We start from the raw sequence: 17,462 nt of genomic DNA on the forward strand, positions 1-17,462 counted from the left end.
TGTTTATTATGATACTATTTTCCTAAGGTCCTAAGTTAACAGAACTTACCAAATAAGGAATCAATAGAAGATATCTTGTTCAACAATAACTTTTTCTATAGTATTTCAGATGGTAATGACTATTATTGAATTCCGTATTTTAAGGGGAAAACATTTATTTATTTATTTATTTATTTGGGCAAGGCAATCGAGGCGACTTGCCCAAGGTCACACAGCTAGTAAGTGTATCTGAGGCTGGATTTGAACTCAGATCCTCCTGACTCCAGGGCCAGTGCTCTATCCATTCCACCATCTAACTGCCCCAGGAAAAAATATTTATTAACCCCAAACAAGTAAATCAAATTCAGTCCTTTCCTTTTTATAAGCTAACTTGAAAAGGACAATTTAACTTTCCTAGCTACCTACCCACCTTCCTTCCTACCCACCTTCCTTCCTACTCTCCTTCCCACTCTCCTTCCCTCCCTTCTTTCCTTCCTTCCTCCCTCCCTCCTTGTTATTTTTTGTAAAGAGTATACAGAACAAAATCTCTTACTGGCTTTGTTTCTCCCCACATTATCTAGTTAATTATGTGAGGTTCACTAGTGTGCCAAGTTCTATAATGAATTCTTACCCTATTTTATTTATTTAATGCTTTAGTCTGTCCCAGACAAACTTTGCCTCCTTCAAATAAGGCTTTATGGACAGTCTCACTTGCCTACACAGTAAACAATATGAATACTATGACTATACTCTCAATACTTTAACTCATTATGGATTTTGGAGAAAATGAATGCTTTATACCTAGTCAATGTACATAAATCAGTATTTATTTGCATTTCAGTTTTAGATCATTAAATTCACGTTCTCATTTATGATGGAAAATACTAATAAGACAAACATCCTTTAAAATTTTACTTTTTGAAATCATCACACTTGAATATCCATTCAATTAAATTCTAATATTGGTGAAATAAATTGGATTGATTTAGGAAGTATAAATTTCAGCACTTTAGGATAAACTTAGTTCAGTATAAAACAAATGTTGAGATGTAGTTTATCATTTTTGGTCAAATTCTATCTCATTTTAATTATTCAAAAATTGGAACTGGAATAGGGGTTAGATCTGTGATTCCATTGAGATTTCCAGGTAAGAAAACTATCAATGCAAGTCAGTACCTTTCTCTACAACTTCTCATCTAAGAAAGTTGGAAAGAGCACTACTTTGTAAAGGATCACACAGCCACTATGTGTCACACGTGAGCTCAGGCCTTCCTGGCTTTTAGACCAGCTAGCTCTCTATTTATACAGCAGCACAGTGCATCTCTGATTGCTCAAAAGTGAGTATAACAAAGACCATGCATTCAGACTGGAAATAGTTTGGTTTTGAGAAGATTATGCTCTTACTGTAACTTGCGATAACTTTCTGAACATATTACATACTTGCTAATGTTTACCTGCAATGTTTACTTGGCAGAATAATATTAATTATACCAAACCTTCAGAAACAGGGTTGCTTTTTATTACTTTGATGAAAAACAATAACACTTTCTCTCACTGAGGTTTTCTGTGGTCAGATGATCTCAATGTAAAAACAATGGAGTTTTTGTTCTATATCGAGTGTTCCCAATGTAATGAGAAAATATGCTCAAAGATCTGTTAATAAGATATAGAAGTGTTGTTCATTCAAGTGGTTATTAAGATCAGAAAAATGTTAAAGGCCAGCAAAGCCAGAATAAGAAGCACCCCAAATAACAAGGCAATAGCGTAGTCTCCAAACCATCAGGGGATAAAATGATTCAGATACCAGCTTGTTTTATTGTCTTCCATTAACAAACAAGGGGAAATAGAGCGTGTGGCCGGGAGCCAGGAATGGAAATTGAGATATGTGGCTCTTTTACTTTGTCAGTTTAAACCTTTCTCTCTAACAAAAGTGACTTAAAGCTGTTACCCTCTGGTGAAATCTGAGTTGCTTATATTAAATAAAGCCATGGCTAGATAATCCACTCTAAGAAGATATACACATTTCAAGGGGGAAAAAGATACAACGGCACAGTGAAAAGTGGAAGATGAGAGCTGTGCTTTCTTCTTTGAGTATTTCCTCCACTGAAAAGTATGCTGGAAGAAATAAAACTGCAATTTGTAAATGATAATTGCTTTAGAAGTGCTTTCACTTTTGAGGAATGTACTAAAATACTACAGCAGCCACATATAAGGTAGGATAATAAGGAAAGTGTCTAAAAAAATCATACCAGAGCATATTAACCCAAAGGAAGGCAATTATATGAGTAGGAATAAGAATCCTAGATATAGATTAAGAAGACCTACGTTCAAATCTCTTTTCTGTTACTTACTACCTGTTTGACAGTAGGCATGCAGCTTAATTAACCCCATTTGGCCTGGGTTTTCTCAACAAAGAAGCACAGATTCAGAGCTGGGATTGTAGCGGCCATCTAGTCCAACTCCTTCATTTTACAGAAGATCAGTAAGACTCTGCTCTAACTAGACCTCACCAAATTGGAGAATTTAATAAGACAATGTTCATTAAAAAACAAACAAATAATCTTCTAAAAAGTGCTATGTACATGTCAACTGTCATTTTCCAGGGGAGGGTTGCCCCTTCATAGTTATCACCCCCTTGGTTGACTACATATACTCCTAACTTCAACCACATTGACATAATTTGAAATGGTTCTGGAACTCCTTTTCTGGAACTGCATTCACAGTTTATGAGCTTCATAAGAAAACCAACTTATTTACTTTATAGCTTTGTGTGGTACCACATGTGGTATTCAGCAGCTTGATCTGCTGGCATGTCTCACCTGCAGGTATGGCTTTGGAACCTGGCTGAAGGACCGGAGATGTTTATCCTAGAGAAACAAAAACTTATAGAGGGTATGAGCTGCACTTTCAAGTACTTAAAGATATGTCATATTGGAGACACTTGTTCTGCTGGGCCCCAAAGCCTAAGCCATAGACCGCTATGTTGAAATTACAGGGATCAACACAAGAATGGACTTTTTTTTTAACCAATTAAAGCTTTCTTTCCAACAACAAAATGGGAGCTGTTGTAAGAATGGCTCTCCCCTTGACCTCCATAAAATTTAGCCCCACAGAGATGAAGTAATTTGCAGGAGAGCTGGGATTTGAACTGATTTCCTCTGACTTGAAGTCTAGGGCTCTATCTTCTAAACTACACAACCTCTTAAGAATCTTGACTGTATTATGAGAGACAACGTGGTATAGTGGGTAGAGAGCTCGGTCTTGGAGCCAGGAACACTGGCATTTAAACTCCACAACTGACATATACTGGGCTGTAAGACTGAGCAAGTCATTAACTCACCCCTTGGCACTCTGGGCAGTTCCCCAGGGCAGTGCTGGGCATGTTCTACCAATGAAATCAAAGGTCCAGCCCTCTATTCTCATCTTTACACTTATTACAAGAAGAAGAATGTTTAACACTGCTGTCAATGTTGCCAATTAAATTTCCAAATCAGAATCATGCAATCTACAAGTTGCAGGGGACTCTGAGGTTCTCTAGTTTATCCTGAACTTCCACAACATATCCCAATGGTTCCAAAGCCTCTGCTTGAAGATTTCCAATGAGGGAGAAACCATCACTTCCAGGGGCAGCTCATTATATGTTGGTAAATCTGAAGTGATATGAAGCTTTTCCTCAGGATGGCCCATATCAGTCATTTTACAATTTTCTCTTTTTTGCTTCTTGGTCTGCCCTCTGGGACTAAACAAAACAAATTCAATTCCTCCTCCACATCATAGTCCTTCAAATCCTTGAAGACTGCTATCATGTCTCCCGAGTCTTCTGATTTCTAGGCTAAACATCACTCATTCCTTCAAATGATACTGACAAGACATGTTCCCTAGACCCTGTCACTATCCTGGTCTCCCTGATATGTGTACACTCCTGCCTGTTTATGTCCTTCCTTAAATGCAGCACCTGAAATGGATTCTAGTACACTGTATGTGGTCTGAGCAATATTATTAAACTAACTTCTCTCTTGGACAGTATGTTTTCCCTACTCTTCCCTATCATCTTTTCCTATTCCCTTTCTCTGTTTCTCCAAATTCCATCCCATGATCTGCCCCCATCTAAGCGCACCTTAAATGTCTACTTGCTCCAGATGTATAATGAGTAACAAGGAACATATATATACACACACATATAAATGTATATATGTGTATATACACACATATGTTAATTTCCACATTTTACTTGATATAGATACATACACACATAAGGTAAATTAAATTTAGTGAACTGTACCAAAGACAAACTTAAACTATGATGAACTAGGAATTCTGTATGAGAAAAATGAATAAGTAGGTGTGGGAAGTAATCTCTTGACATCCGCAAACAGCTGCATAGAGAGAATTCTTACATTGTAAATGTCCCAGCAAAGACTTGCTTCTAGACAGATACTGAGATTGAAAGTATGCTCAATTTCCAAGAAGATACAGAAGACTATTGATTTAATATAGAACTGGACTGAAATACTCAGGCATGTATATCATTCCCTTCATCATGACTATGCACTTAATAGAACCATCAGAAAAAGGGAAGCTTTTGTTATTGTGGGTACATTTTTGCTTAAACTAGGCCATTCCCACACAGATCACCACATTCCAATGCCATCTCTACTTCTGCCATTCTGCATCCTTTAATGCTGATGATACATTACTTTACATAGTGTTCAGTGAGATCTTGAAACATTTTTGGCATTCCCTCATGTGTACTTGCATTTATTATTCAGAAATCGCTTTAGAATGTAAGCTTCTTAAAAGGTGCCATTGTATGTTTTGCCCAGCATCAAACACATTCTACAGTGTGGGACAGTCTGTGCATCAGCAAAGCAGAGTCACATATAACATAGGTCCTTTCCAACATGCTACTCAAATACAACTGGCCATGAGGAAGTCATTCTTCACACCCATGCTCGTATTTTTGAGCCCACATCCATTTCACTAGTGGGTTTACATAAATTTGACATATTCTTATCCCATTCTAGGCTGGCCTCAGTTTCTGAGGGAGCTTTTAGAAATCACCCTCGTACCACAGCACACCAGGAAATCAGTTTTGCCTCATGGAAAGGTTTTGGGCTTTGATGTGGTTCCATAGATCAGTCTTTGAGAAGATTACAATGATGAGTACAACCCTGAAACTGAGCTACTCTTGTTAAGACTATAACAAGCCCTAAACTGTGCTAACTTTCCAGAGGTAAATCCAAATGGAAGTGGGTGGCTGGAACCTGCCTTAATCTAGAACAGCTCTGAATTCTCAAGAGTTAGTGGGCAGAAGGAACTAAGAGTCTAATGTACACTATCTACAATGCTGCATCCTGGTATGTGCATGGCATATACTGGCTTGTTTAATAAATGTTAGGATGATGGCTACCAGGCTGTAATCTATTAAAGTACAAAAATGTCATGATAATGGTAACACATATTATGAATATCTAATCAACCTGTGTGAAATGTTTATTCAATTTAAGGTATTCACATGACATTCAATTTGGTAGTCATCTATGAAGGATTCCTGTGTTTGCCCTCCTTACCCACCAATGCTTAAATAGCATTTCTTTTGCTCTGTACATGAGAATTAATGAGCCATTCATGCATATGAGTGGAGCTGTCTGTATGCCAGTTCATGGGTGGGAATAAAGCCTTCCCTTTTTTGGTTAGAGATTGGTCTTCTTCCACCAAAGACCAGACAGGGCCCTCCCTGAATAATACCCAGACTTAGAGGAAAAGGGAAGAGATAAATATGGTAGAAAGAATTTCAAGAGGGTAATTTAAACAAAATATAGAAAAAATTAAGATGCATATTTTTCCCTTTGTCCTCTAAAGGTATTTTTCCTGTATCTCTGCTTCATGCTAAAAGAGCCAAAAGACCTGGATTACAGAAGTGAGCATAGCAGCCATCTTCAAAATATGTGAAAGCCGTCATCCAATGAGTCTTATTCTGCCCTTTTCAGAGGGCAAATTAGGAATAGTAAATAGAATTGATAGGGAGGCATATTTCTTTTCAAAACAAAGAATAACTTTCTAACAACTAAAATTATTAAAAAATAGAATGGATTTTTTTGAGAGAGAGTTCACTATCCTTTGGAGATATTCAGGTAAGAGAATAGAAGACTATTTGTTAGAGATGTTTTAAAGAGACTTCTTTCATTTGTTAAGAGTGGTGGAGCAAATGATATTTAAGGTCTGTTTTCAAATGTTCCATTTCTTATTTTACCATTAGTCAGTTTTATGACCACAGCGATCAGCCAGTCAACAAGCATGTATTCAGTGCCTACTATATGCCAGGGACTGTTTTAAGTTCTGAGGATACCAAAAAAATAAAGAAAGCAAACAACATCCTTGCTCTCAAGGAGCTTCCAGTCCACTAGGAGGACAGGAGAGGGGTGAAGACAACTTGTAAAGAATTGTGTACAAACAAGCTATATATAGGTTAAATTGGAGGAGATCAACAGAAGGAAAGCATTAGTATCAAGGGGAATTGGAAAAACCTTCCTGTAATAGAAGATGGGATTTTAGTCAGTCCGTTTATTAAGTGTCTATTATGTGCTAGGCACTATACTAAGAGCTGGGGATACAAAGAAAGGCAAAAAACAGGGATATCAGGAGACAGGGATGAGGAAGGAGAGAATTCCAGGTGTGGAGAACATCCAGTGAGATGTGGGGGAAGTGAGGTGTAAGAAGACTGCAAAGGCAAACTGGAGTTGGTTCTAGATGCCAAACAGAGAATTTTATATTGGATTCAGGAGGTAACAAGGAGGCACAAGAGTTTATTGAATAGGGGTAGGGGTGGGGGCGACATGGTCAGATACATGCTTAAACTTACCTGCTCTTAGTTTCCTCATCAGTAAAATGAAGAAATTAGACTACACTATCTCTGCAGCCCTTTCTATTAAAAATTTGTATGATCCTATGAAAAATTCATAAGGGAAACTATTTTACTCATTTAAAGGAATAATACTTTGTATTTAAATTTATCAGAAAAACTACAAAACAAAAATGCAAATATTACATCAGATCAAGAATCTTATAAACAATTGAAAGAGAAAAAATATTGTTTAGATGATCTTTAAGGTAGAGCTTGCCTTCCTAAAATTCCCAGGCTGGAAAGAATAAAATAACTGTCATCTTTCAGACAGTCACTGCTTCACAATAATCAGTCAACAGTAACATCTACTGAAGTACTGTAGGAGATTCTTTTACAGAGAAAGGGGGGGGGGAGGGGGAGAGAGAGAGAGAGAGAGAGAGAGAGAGAGAGAGAGAGGAGAGGGGAAGAAAGAAGAGGGGAGGGAGGGGGAGAGGGAGAGAAGGAGAGAGGGGGAGAGAGAGTGAGAGAAAGGAGAGACTGCCACATCTGAGAAACATACGAGCAGGAAGTAGAAGACACTTGTTCATCTGTATTTCTGTGACTTTTTTCACTTGGTATTATTTGCAACTGCACTTTCATGTCTGGGGGTAGTGCCAACTTCAGTAAGAATCATATATTATTTTTATCATACTGATTACATGTGTTCACCAGTTTTGCTGTCCAAAGATGCTTACTGTGGTTTACACATGCTTAGTGACAAACTCCAGAGCACAACATTTTCACAGAAAATGTGTTTACTGTGAAATTTCTCCTCAGAAGTATGCTTTTCTTTACAGCTTTGATCCACATGACATCCATAGTCCTACATTTCAAATAATTGCTTACATTTCCATTATGAAAACCTACTCCTAGATACAATTTGACTACAATGGGAAATGGTAGTCCTAGAACATTCTTTATATTCTTATGTGACTGGAGATTTCGTCAGATTAAGAAGATGCATTAAAACATTTTCAATTGCACTCCTTCAGTTTCATGGTGACTTGATGCTTAGATTCTGTTATTCATCAACACTTCACAGAAAGACTTGATTTGTCTGAATGAATTTTTAAAGCCACAATTGAAGAAAATCAGAAAAACCTGGTTTTGAATATCAAAAGATCCAAAACAAAAAGTATCTCTAGAGGCCCCATCGTGCTGCACTTTTATAGATCAGTGCCTGTCCTCACAAAAGGCAATTTCGGCTAGGCTAGACACAAAGAGAACACACTTACTGGTAAATGTCTTTCCTAAGGACGGTTCTGCTAAGTGGGTTGTCGGCCTGAGGAGCCATGGCGACAGAGCCAATCTTCAAAACCAGGGTGTCTTCTCTTGCAGCCTCAGTAACTGAAACAAAAAAAGACAAGTCAAGTCAGCCCTATAATGTTGTTTTTATGCAACAAGGCATGCAAAGGAGGCTGTTCTTTGAAAGAAAAATGCAAAATAAGTAGAGAAAAAATAATATAACAAAGGATACTTCGTTATAGTGCTAGACAAATCCTAGGAGATTTGTAATATCTAGCGATTTCAAAGTGGTGACTAGTATTTATGTATGTTTCTTTTTTTTTTACCAAAACTATGTAAGTGTAATTCATTTTATTCCCTGCTCGTAAGTGATGAGGGCACAGTCTCTGGGAACCCCCTTGAGTCTGGAGTGCGGTCTCTGGGAACCCCCTTGAGCTGTCCCTGAATCTTCCGGCTGGATCTGGCCTTCCCCTAGGGCCACAAGCCTCACATTGTCTTTGGGCCCAGATCTCTCCCTCTATTGTTACTTTAGATATGCATGCCTTCAGTTACTTCCCAACCTTTGATATTCCTTCAGGGACTTCCTGCCCTTAATTCTATTCTCTTGGTTCCTGGACTCTGACCTCACCTGGTCCTCCTTAGACTTCCCCTCAAGACCCTCCCTAAACCCCTCCTCTAGTCACCCCAGACCACCCCTCAATCCCTCCTACAATCTTTGTGTATATAATCTCCATCTTGCCTCCATGAAGGTGCTCAGATTCAATCTAATGCAGTAGGTTGAATCTGGCCCGCTTGTGGAAACAGGCGTCACAAAGGGGGGGGATTTCTTAAGACAGCCCATTGTGGTGAATCCCTAATAAACTTTCTCTTTTCCCTTGGCTGAGAAGGCTTGAGTCGAATTCTTTCGGCAGGACCCGGTGCGTCAATATTTCGGGGTGTCGATCACCCCTCAACCTTTTACCTCTTCATTTTATGGTGCATTGGCCGGGAACGACTGCTAATCTCAAGTTTTTCTCCAGCCAGGACTGGAAGGTAAGCCTCTCCCTAACCCAAACCCTTTCTCGCTCTCCATGCATTTTGGAGGTGCTTTTCGGGCCTGACTTCCCAGGTCCCCAGTAGGTCAGACAGCTGCCCGCTGTCTTGGACTCAGCCCGACACTCTCAGGTTCTCGGTCCAGTGGTTTATGTTCAAGGCCATGGACCTGGGCACACCTTCTGAAGCATAGACAGCAAGGACGGAAGCCCTATCCGGAAGTGCGCCCCCAATTTTCCCAATTCTCTCAGCGCTGGGGAATGGGAAAATCTCAGGTACCTTTTTGTGTTTGTTTTTTCCTGTCTTGCTTTGTTCCTTTATGAGGCTTACTCCCAGATCCTCCTTGCAGAGGAAGGGACTTCCAGCCCCCTGGGCTCACAATGGGTCAAACCTCCTCAATCCCCAAAAATTCACCCTTAGGTTGTCTTTTACAAAATTGGAAAAAGTTTAAGTTCTCTAAAAAACTTAAAAAGAAAAAGCTGATATACCTTTGCAATACTGCTTGGCCACAATATCGCTTAGAAGACCATGAAGAGTGGCCTTATTTTGGGACTTTACAATATAATACTCTTTTACAGTTAAATTTATATTGTCAGCGAGAAAGAAAATGGACAGAAATTCCTTACATAATGACCTTCGTGGAGCTCTCTCGGAACCCCGTTCTCAGAAAAGATTGTAAGATGCTCATAGCTAGAGCCCCCCCACAAAGGGGCAATGGGGGTCAACAGGATATTTTGGATAACCCCTTCCTTATGGCCCCTAGGGCTTCAGCCCCAGCCCCTCCTCCTGTTCCCCAACCTCCCTGGAGCACCCTTGTTTGCTGTGCTCCCCCTTCCGTGGCCATCCCCTCTTTCTCTTGGTTTCCCGTAGTGCAACCCTCCTCTTATCCTGCCTCCTTCATGGTCCGAGTGTCCTACCCTGCATCTCCTGCTATGGCCCCTGCCCCCTTGGCAACCCCTGCTCAGGTCCCAGCCAAAGGCCTTGTTGAGATGCCTCCCTATGTGGCCCCTGAAGGGACCCCTACTCAGGTTCTGGCCTCACGACCTGCCCCTATTTCAGGCCCTGCAGTATCTACCACCATGGGCCCCACCCCCGAGGCAACCCCTACTCAGGTTCCAGCCTCGGGCCCTGCCCCCAAGGTAGTACCTCCTCCCCTGGCCCCTCTCTCTGAGGTGGCTCCCACTCAGGTCTCTTTGGTATCTCCCTCTCTGACCCCTACCCCTCCTCAGGTACTAGCTGATCTTCTCCCTTGCCAGCCAGATGCCCTGGCCTTACAGTCTAATCTACCTCAGCCCCAAGCTCCAGGTCCCACAGCGCCTTCAAGGCTTTTTCCCCTGAGGGAAATGCCTGCCTCCCCCGCTGGGGCAAGGAGAGTGCATGTTCCATTCTCCATTTCAGATCTCCTTCAAATTAAAGAAAAACTGGGGAGATACTCAGAAGATCCCACTAATTTTACTGAGGGTTTTAGGGATCTGTCCCTGCAATTTGAACTTTCTTGGTGTGATTTGCATATCCTTTTCTCTACCTGTTGTACCACTGAGGAGAAGAGGAGAATCTGGGAACATGCCCAAAAATTTGGGGATAGTTTGGCTAGCAATAACCCCATAAAATATCCCCCAGGTACAGCTGCTGTTCCCACTAGTGACCCAGGATGGAATTATCAAAGGAGTGAGGATAGAGAAAAGAGAGACCATATGGTAATTTGCCTGTTAGAAGGCCTAAGAACTGCATTTCAAAAGCAAATAAATTTTCAAAAAATCAGGGAAGTTACTCAGGGAGAAAAGGAAAACCCTGCTCTTTTCCAGGCCCGGCTAGTAGAAGCTATTAAGAAGTATACAAATTTGGATCCTGATTCTGTTGAAGGGGCGGCAATACTTAACATGTATTTCATTAATCAGTCTGCCCCAGATATTAGGAGGAAACTGCAGAAATTGGCAATGGGACCCCAAACACCTCAGGTCCAATTGCTGGAGACGGCCTTTGGAGTCTTCAACAACAGAGACCTGGTTGCAGCAGAGGAAAGGAAACGCAGGGAAAGAGCTAGAGGCAGAGAACACGCTCAATTCTTGGCTGTTGCCATGGCCAGGAAAAGATCCAAGGAGCACCCCTCCAGGGAACCTCCTTGGAAGCCCATTGGCTTGGGCAGTGGGGAAACCTGCTTTCGATGCCACAAGGAGGGTCACTGGTCTAAGGAGTGCCCCTCTAGGGCGCCCCCCTGGAAGAAGCCTCCAGGATCCAGGCCTCTAGGACCATGCCCAGCATCTAACCAGGAGGGACATTGGAGATGTCCCCGAGGCTGGAAAAGTGGTAGAGCCTCCTCCCAGTACCCTGTCCTCCAGTCTTCTCAAGACTTGGAAGGAGGGGAAAGCCTGGGGCTTGGCTGTGCTCCCACTTTCTCCACCTCTCTCGTGGAGCCCTGGGCAAAATCGAGGCAGAAGGTAAGGTTACCCACTTTATCACGGCTATGTTCTCTTGCTTTAACTAGTGGCTCTGGCCCCACATGCCCCTCGACCCATCAGGTCATGGGCATCAAGGATCTGTTGTCTGAACACTCCTCTGGCCCTGCCCCCTTGGGAAGGGACCTGATGGTGAAATTGGGAAGCCAATTTTCTCTAGTTAAACCTCATAACTCCCTTTTCCCTCTGTTTACCAGACCTCCCCATGTTCCCTCAGAGGTGTGGGAGAAGGTTGAGCCAATTGTTTGGGATCAGGGAATTCCTGGGCAAGCTACTTCTGCCACCCCAGCCATAGTTCCCCTCCATAGCCTTCAATATCCAATTAAGCCCAAGGCTTGGGAGGGACTGCAACCATTAATTGCCACTCAAGGCCCTGACTCACTCCCTCTAGAGTGGGGCCCCTACCCAGCACAAGCTTTTGGGACTTTGAAAACTAAACTGACCACCACTCCAGCATTAGCTTTACCTAATCTAGAAAAACCTTTCACTCTCTATGTTGATGAAAGGAGAGGACAGGCCTTGGGAGTCCTAACCCAGGCTTTAGGACCAGACCCCAGACCTGTTGCCTATTTTTCAAAGCAGTTAGACTCTGTGGCTACTGGATGGCCTGCATGCCTCAGGGCCGTAGCTGCTACAGCCACTCTAATTGAGGAAGCTTCTAAACCTCTAGCAGACCAGCCCTTAGGAGCTCTGACTCCCCATCAAGTTCAGAGCATCCTAGAAGCAGATGGCCAGCAGTGGCTGGCTAACCACAGGCTCACCACATATCAAACCTTGCTCTTAGATACCCCCGACCTAATTTGGATGTGCTACACACTCATGAACCCCGAAGCAGTGTGGTACACAGAACAAGTCACCTTTAATTCCCACCAGGGATATTGTCTTCTCTCTGTACTCCTGTACTGTCTGTTTGCTGCTTGTTTGCTTAACCTCTTTGCCAAGTTTGTCTCCTCCAGACTCCAAGCCATCAACTTCCAGATGACTGTGTACCCCTTGAACTGGACCCATCGAGACCCCTTGAACTGGACCCATCGAGCCCGGAACAGATCTACACCCCTTGCCAGCAGGAAGCAGTTTCAGAAGCTGAGATCTTCGTCCCTGACCCCAAAAGAATTTGGGTCCTATATGTTTGAGGGGGGAATGATGAGGGCACAGTCTCTGGGAACCCCCTTGAGTCTGGAGTGCGGTCTCTGGGAGCCCCCTTGAGCTGTCCCTGAATCTTCCGGCTGGATCTGGCCTTCCCCTAGGGCCACAAGCCTCACATTGTCTTTGGGCCCAGATCTCTCCCTCTATTGTTACTTTAGATATGCATGCCTTCAGTTACTTCCCAACCTTGATATCCCATTCTCTTGGATCCTGGACTCTGGCTCCACCTTATCTTCCTTAGACTTCCCCTCAGGACAATCCCAAAAGCCCCCCACCAGTCACCCCAGACAACCCCTCAATCTTTCCCACAATCTTTTATGTATTTAAATCCCATCCTGCCTGCACAAGGCGCTCAGATTCTTTAGGAGTCTAGCCTATGGCGGGGCTGCTGGAGGATCTGGCCACTGTAGCTGGTCCCTAATAAACTTTGTCTTTTTCTTTGGCTAAGAAGGCTTGAGTCGAATTCTTTTGGCAGGACCCGGTGCGTCGATATTTTGGGGTGTCGAGCACCTCTCCACCTTTCACCTCTTCATAAGCATTTTGTTTTATTACAACAACTTGAAAAGAATTTATTACCACTGTTAAGTACCAGTAGTACTGACATCGGTGGAGCCCAACATGGTGGTTTAATGGACATCTTGGCCACCACTATCATAGCTAGGGCTTAAGGTTAAGTCTTAGCCTTTGTGCTCTGCGTTTGCAAAAGAAGAAGAGACAGGTTACTTGGGTTCTGACCAGCTCATACAAGGCTCAGGAAGTTTCCAGGCAAGAGAAATTTTTTGAAAGAATTCTTTCAGTTCTTTCTGTAAGATACTTGGTGACGTTAATTCGGTTTCCTTTTTTTTGAAATCCTCTGCATCGAAAAATATTATTCAGGGAAGGGGTCCATAGGTTTCACCAGACCATCAAAGGGGTCCATAATACAAAAAGGATAAAGAAATGCCATACGAGGTAAACTTAGAAATTATTTCCAACTCCAAACAGGTTTAGGAAGCACCAGTGTAAGTGGTAGGACAAGAAGAATACTGCCTTTATTTTCTTTGCTTTCAAAATGCTTCTTCTGCATATTGCTATAACTTATGGTTATAGTTAATAATAATTTATGGCACCGAGTTAGGAAAAATTTTAATTACATCTTTGTAAAAAAAATAATGACTTTTATATTGAGTTTTAAAATGAGTAAACTCTGGGTTAACAGGCCAGATCCTGATACAGTCAGAAAGCAGGATAATAATCTGAGGAGAAAGTAGGATAATAATCTGACGAGACAACACAAAGAAGCAGATCAACCAGCTCCCCTGATCTGTCCTTACTAGGGCCTGAAGGAGAGATAATTTAACCACTGGTACTTTCCATATGAAGGCTGAAGCATTATCTCTAATTCACTGGCATAATTCAAAAGGTCTTTCTTTTTTTAAAGGCTCTGTGGAATGTGTGTGGGTTTCTTGGTGGGTCTTTTAATTTTAGTTGAATTTGAGTTTGTTTCCAATGTCAAAAACAGAAGACATGTTTTCCTACTGTAGTTGCTAAAATGTTAATTTAACCAAAACTGTTAACATCTCAGCCTTTAAGATTCTATACAGAACATCTATGAATGGTGTAAAATTGGTCTCTAAGATCAGAAACCCGTCCTTCAAAAATAGAGCTATAAAGAACTGACAATAAAAGATGAGAGGGATGTCTTAAGTAGAGTGTGCCTCCATAAGCACAAGCCCAGTATTTACCCACTGTGGTACTCAGAGAATGCAGTGATTATTTGATTAATCCCAGCTGTGACTGAAGCCAAGTTAGCCTAGTTTGGCTTAGATAAATCAAGAGAAGAAACTAAGAGTAGGTGGGGGGGGGATGGGCATGGGGGGTGGAAAGAAAAATTACTAAAGAGAGACAAGAGGGCAGATGGAAAAAGAGTAGAGAAAGGAAAAGGTGTAACTATCCTTTTGGGTCAGGAAGGGATAAGAGAGAAGTTACGCCACCTTGTTGGGGAGGGAGGAGGAAAGGGTGCAGTAGGGTGTGGCAGGGGTGGGAAATCTGTGGGCCTGGAGGCCACAAGTGGCCCTCTAATTCCTCAGGTGCTGTCCTTTGACTGAATCCAAACTTCACAGAACAAATTCCCTTAATAAAAGGATTTGTTCTGTAAAACTTGGACTCAGTTGAAAGGCCATACCCAAGGACCTAGAAGGCCACATGTGGTCTGAGGTGACAGTTTCTCACCTCTGACTGTGGAGGAACTGGTGATGATGAGGGCACAGTCTCTGGGAACCCCTTGAACTCTCCTTGAATCTTCCCACTTGATCTGGCCTTGGCCTGAGGCTATAACCATTAGGCCCAAATGCCTACCTTGATCCTCCCACTGGACCTGGCCTTGGCCTGAGGTTATAACCATTAAGCCCAAATGCCTACCTTGCCCAGTCCTCTATTGTCCAGCTGTTTCCCACCCTTAATCCTGTTTCCCATCCTTAATCCTGATCAAAATATCTATACCCTAGCTCTGTTACCCTAGCCCTTTATTGTCTGTCATTTCCATCACCCCAGACTACCCCTCAATCCCTCCCACAATCTTTGTGTATATAATCTCCATCTTGCCTCCATGAGGTTGGTCAGATCCAATCTAGCTCAGATTGGTCTGGCCCGCTTTCCTTACAGGCGTCACAAGGGGTGGGATGTCTTGGGGCAGGCCTATTTGGCTAACTCCTAATAAACTGTATCTTTTCCCTTGGCTGAGAAAGCTTGAGTCGAATTCTTTTGGCAGGACCCGGTGTGTCGGTACTTTGGGGTGTTGAGCACCCCTCACCCCAAACCCTCATCAGAATGATAAGAGATTCGAGGGAAGGAGTCCATTTATAAGTCATTGCAATAGTCCAGGTAAGAGGTAATGATGATCTAAGTTAGTATGGTGGCTGTGTAAGAGGAAAGAAAGGGCACAGAAATCCATTAAGTGAGTAAAGCTGGAAACAGTTTAATAATTTACCTGGAATTTGGGAAAGCATATTTATAAGGGTTCAGAAAAGAGTTGGGGAGAAACAGTCATAAGAAAGAATAATTCAAATGACTAATAATGAGAGAAATGCAGATTACAACAGTTATGAGGTTTTGCACGCACATATCAGATTGCTAAAAATGACAAAAGATAAAAATAGCAAACTTTTAGGGGTTATGGGGAGAAAGGCACAATAATACACTCTTGGTGGACCTGTGAATTGGCCCAACCATACTGGAAAATAATTTGGGAAACAGCCAAGATGGAGGAATGATAAGAAGCACTGCAATAGGCTCTTCTCCACAAATTTCTCCCAAGAGATCTAGAAAATGCACCAGACTGAATCCTGATGGGGAAATCTAGATAAAGTCAGAGTGAGTTTTATTTTTCCTGCCCTGCTTAGCATAGGAAGAAAGACAAGGAGTTCTGGGGACAATAGAGATACGTTAGGCCTAGAGTATGCTGCATGCAGAGTACTGAAGTATCTAGGGAATGTTTATACCAGGAGAAAGAGTAGGTTCTAAACCCAGACCAGGGGTGGGGAACCTGCAGCCTTGAGTCCATATGTAGTCCTCTAGAACCTCAAGTGCAGCCTTCTGACTGAATCCAAACTTGACAGAACAAATCCTTTTATTCTGAGCCAAGGATGGGTACAAGTTATAAGCTTTGTTATCCACTTCTCAGTTCTGAGCCACAGAAGATGGCAGACTGAGAATGGGACTTAAACAGAGAAGAGGTGTTCCCAGGAAAAGAGGCTCTTGGCACCATAGAAAGGAAGAAGTTCAGAATGGTTAGATCTCAGGTTCAAAGCAGGGTCTCATTTTCAACATCTAATACAGCCTGAAGAGGAATAACCAGAGAAAGAATCTTAGACCAAAGGGGAGCCTACAACTCTGCTGCTCCGAACCAGCAGTTTTCCATGGCTGACATGGGCTACAGCCCTCCTCCCCGCCAACCTGGTACAGAAGTACTTTCACTCAATAGGGAAATAGGATGGAAAGGGGAGAAGGGAGGAGGGAGAATTTCAAAGAAAAATAGCTTAAGAGAGAGATTAGTTCTAGGTAAAACAAATTCTAAGAATGTACAAAAATATCTATAGCTCTTTTAGAGGGCAAAGAAAGAGAATCTGAAGAGGTGTCCACAAACTAGGGAATTGATGAACAAATATGGTATATAAATGTGATAAACTACCATTGTGCTGAACCCACATCAGCATAATGTGGAATATTATTGCTACTATATGGAATTGGAATTACTGGTCCTGGGATTGGATTCTCTCATGTCTAAATAAATGTTATACTTCCTCTGCCTTCTACCTACAGAATTTCTTATACTTCGAGATTCCAAACAATTCAGGATTCCAGAGAATTAATGATGAAACCTGCTACTTACTTCCAGATATAGAGGTGAAGCACTCAAAATGTAGAAAGAGACAATTTATTTTGCACATGGACAATGTGGAAATTTGTTTTGATTGACCACATATTTTAATACTGATTTATTTGTGTGTGTGTGTGTGTGTTTTCTGTTTGTGAGTGGGGGAGTGGAGGGAATATTTAGGGAGAGAGATGAGAAAGATGTTTTAGCTCACCAAAACAAAATACATATTATTCATACACACACACGTACACACACACACACACATACTCTCTCTCTCTCTACACAGATACACTCAAAAGAAAACTTGGGAACTCTGGTCAACACAATGACAATCCTAATTCCTGAAGACTCATGAGGAAACACA

The 17,462-nt window shown here is 42.0% G+C and overlaps 1 protein-coding gene across 1 annotated transcript in view; it reads right to left on the reverse strand.

The window, feature by feature from the left end:
- The window catches only part of VPS13B (vacuolar protein sorting 13 homolog B), a 1,100,792-nt gene that overhangs the window by 451,064 nt on the left and 632,266 nt on the right, over positions 1–17,462 (reverse strand). Inside the window, 1 exon segment of the mRNA XM_036759288.1 lies at positions 8,098–8,209. Coding sequence (XP_036615183.1) covers positions 8,098–8,209 — 112 coding nt within the window.

The sequence above is a fragment of the Trichosurus vulpecula genome, chromosome 1 (assembly GCF_011100635.1).
Source record: "Trichosurus vulpecula isolate mTriVul1 chromosome 1, mTriVul1.pri, whole genome shotgun sequence".
NCBI classification, from domain to species: Eukaryota; Metazoa; Chordata; class Mammalia; order Diprotodontia; family Phalangeridae; genus Trichosurus; species Trichosurus vulpecula.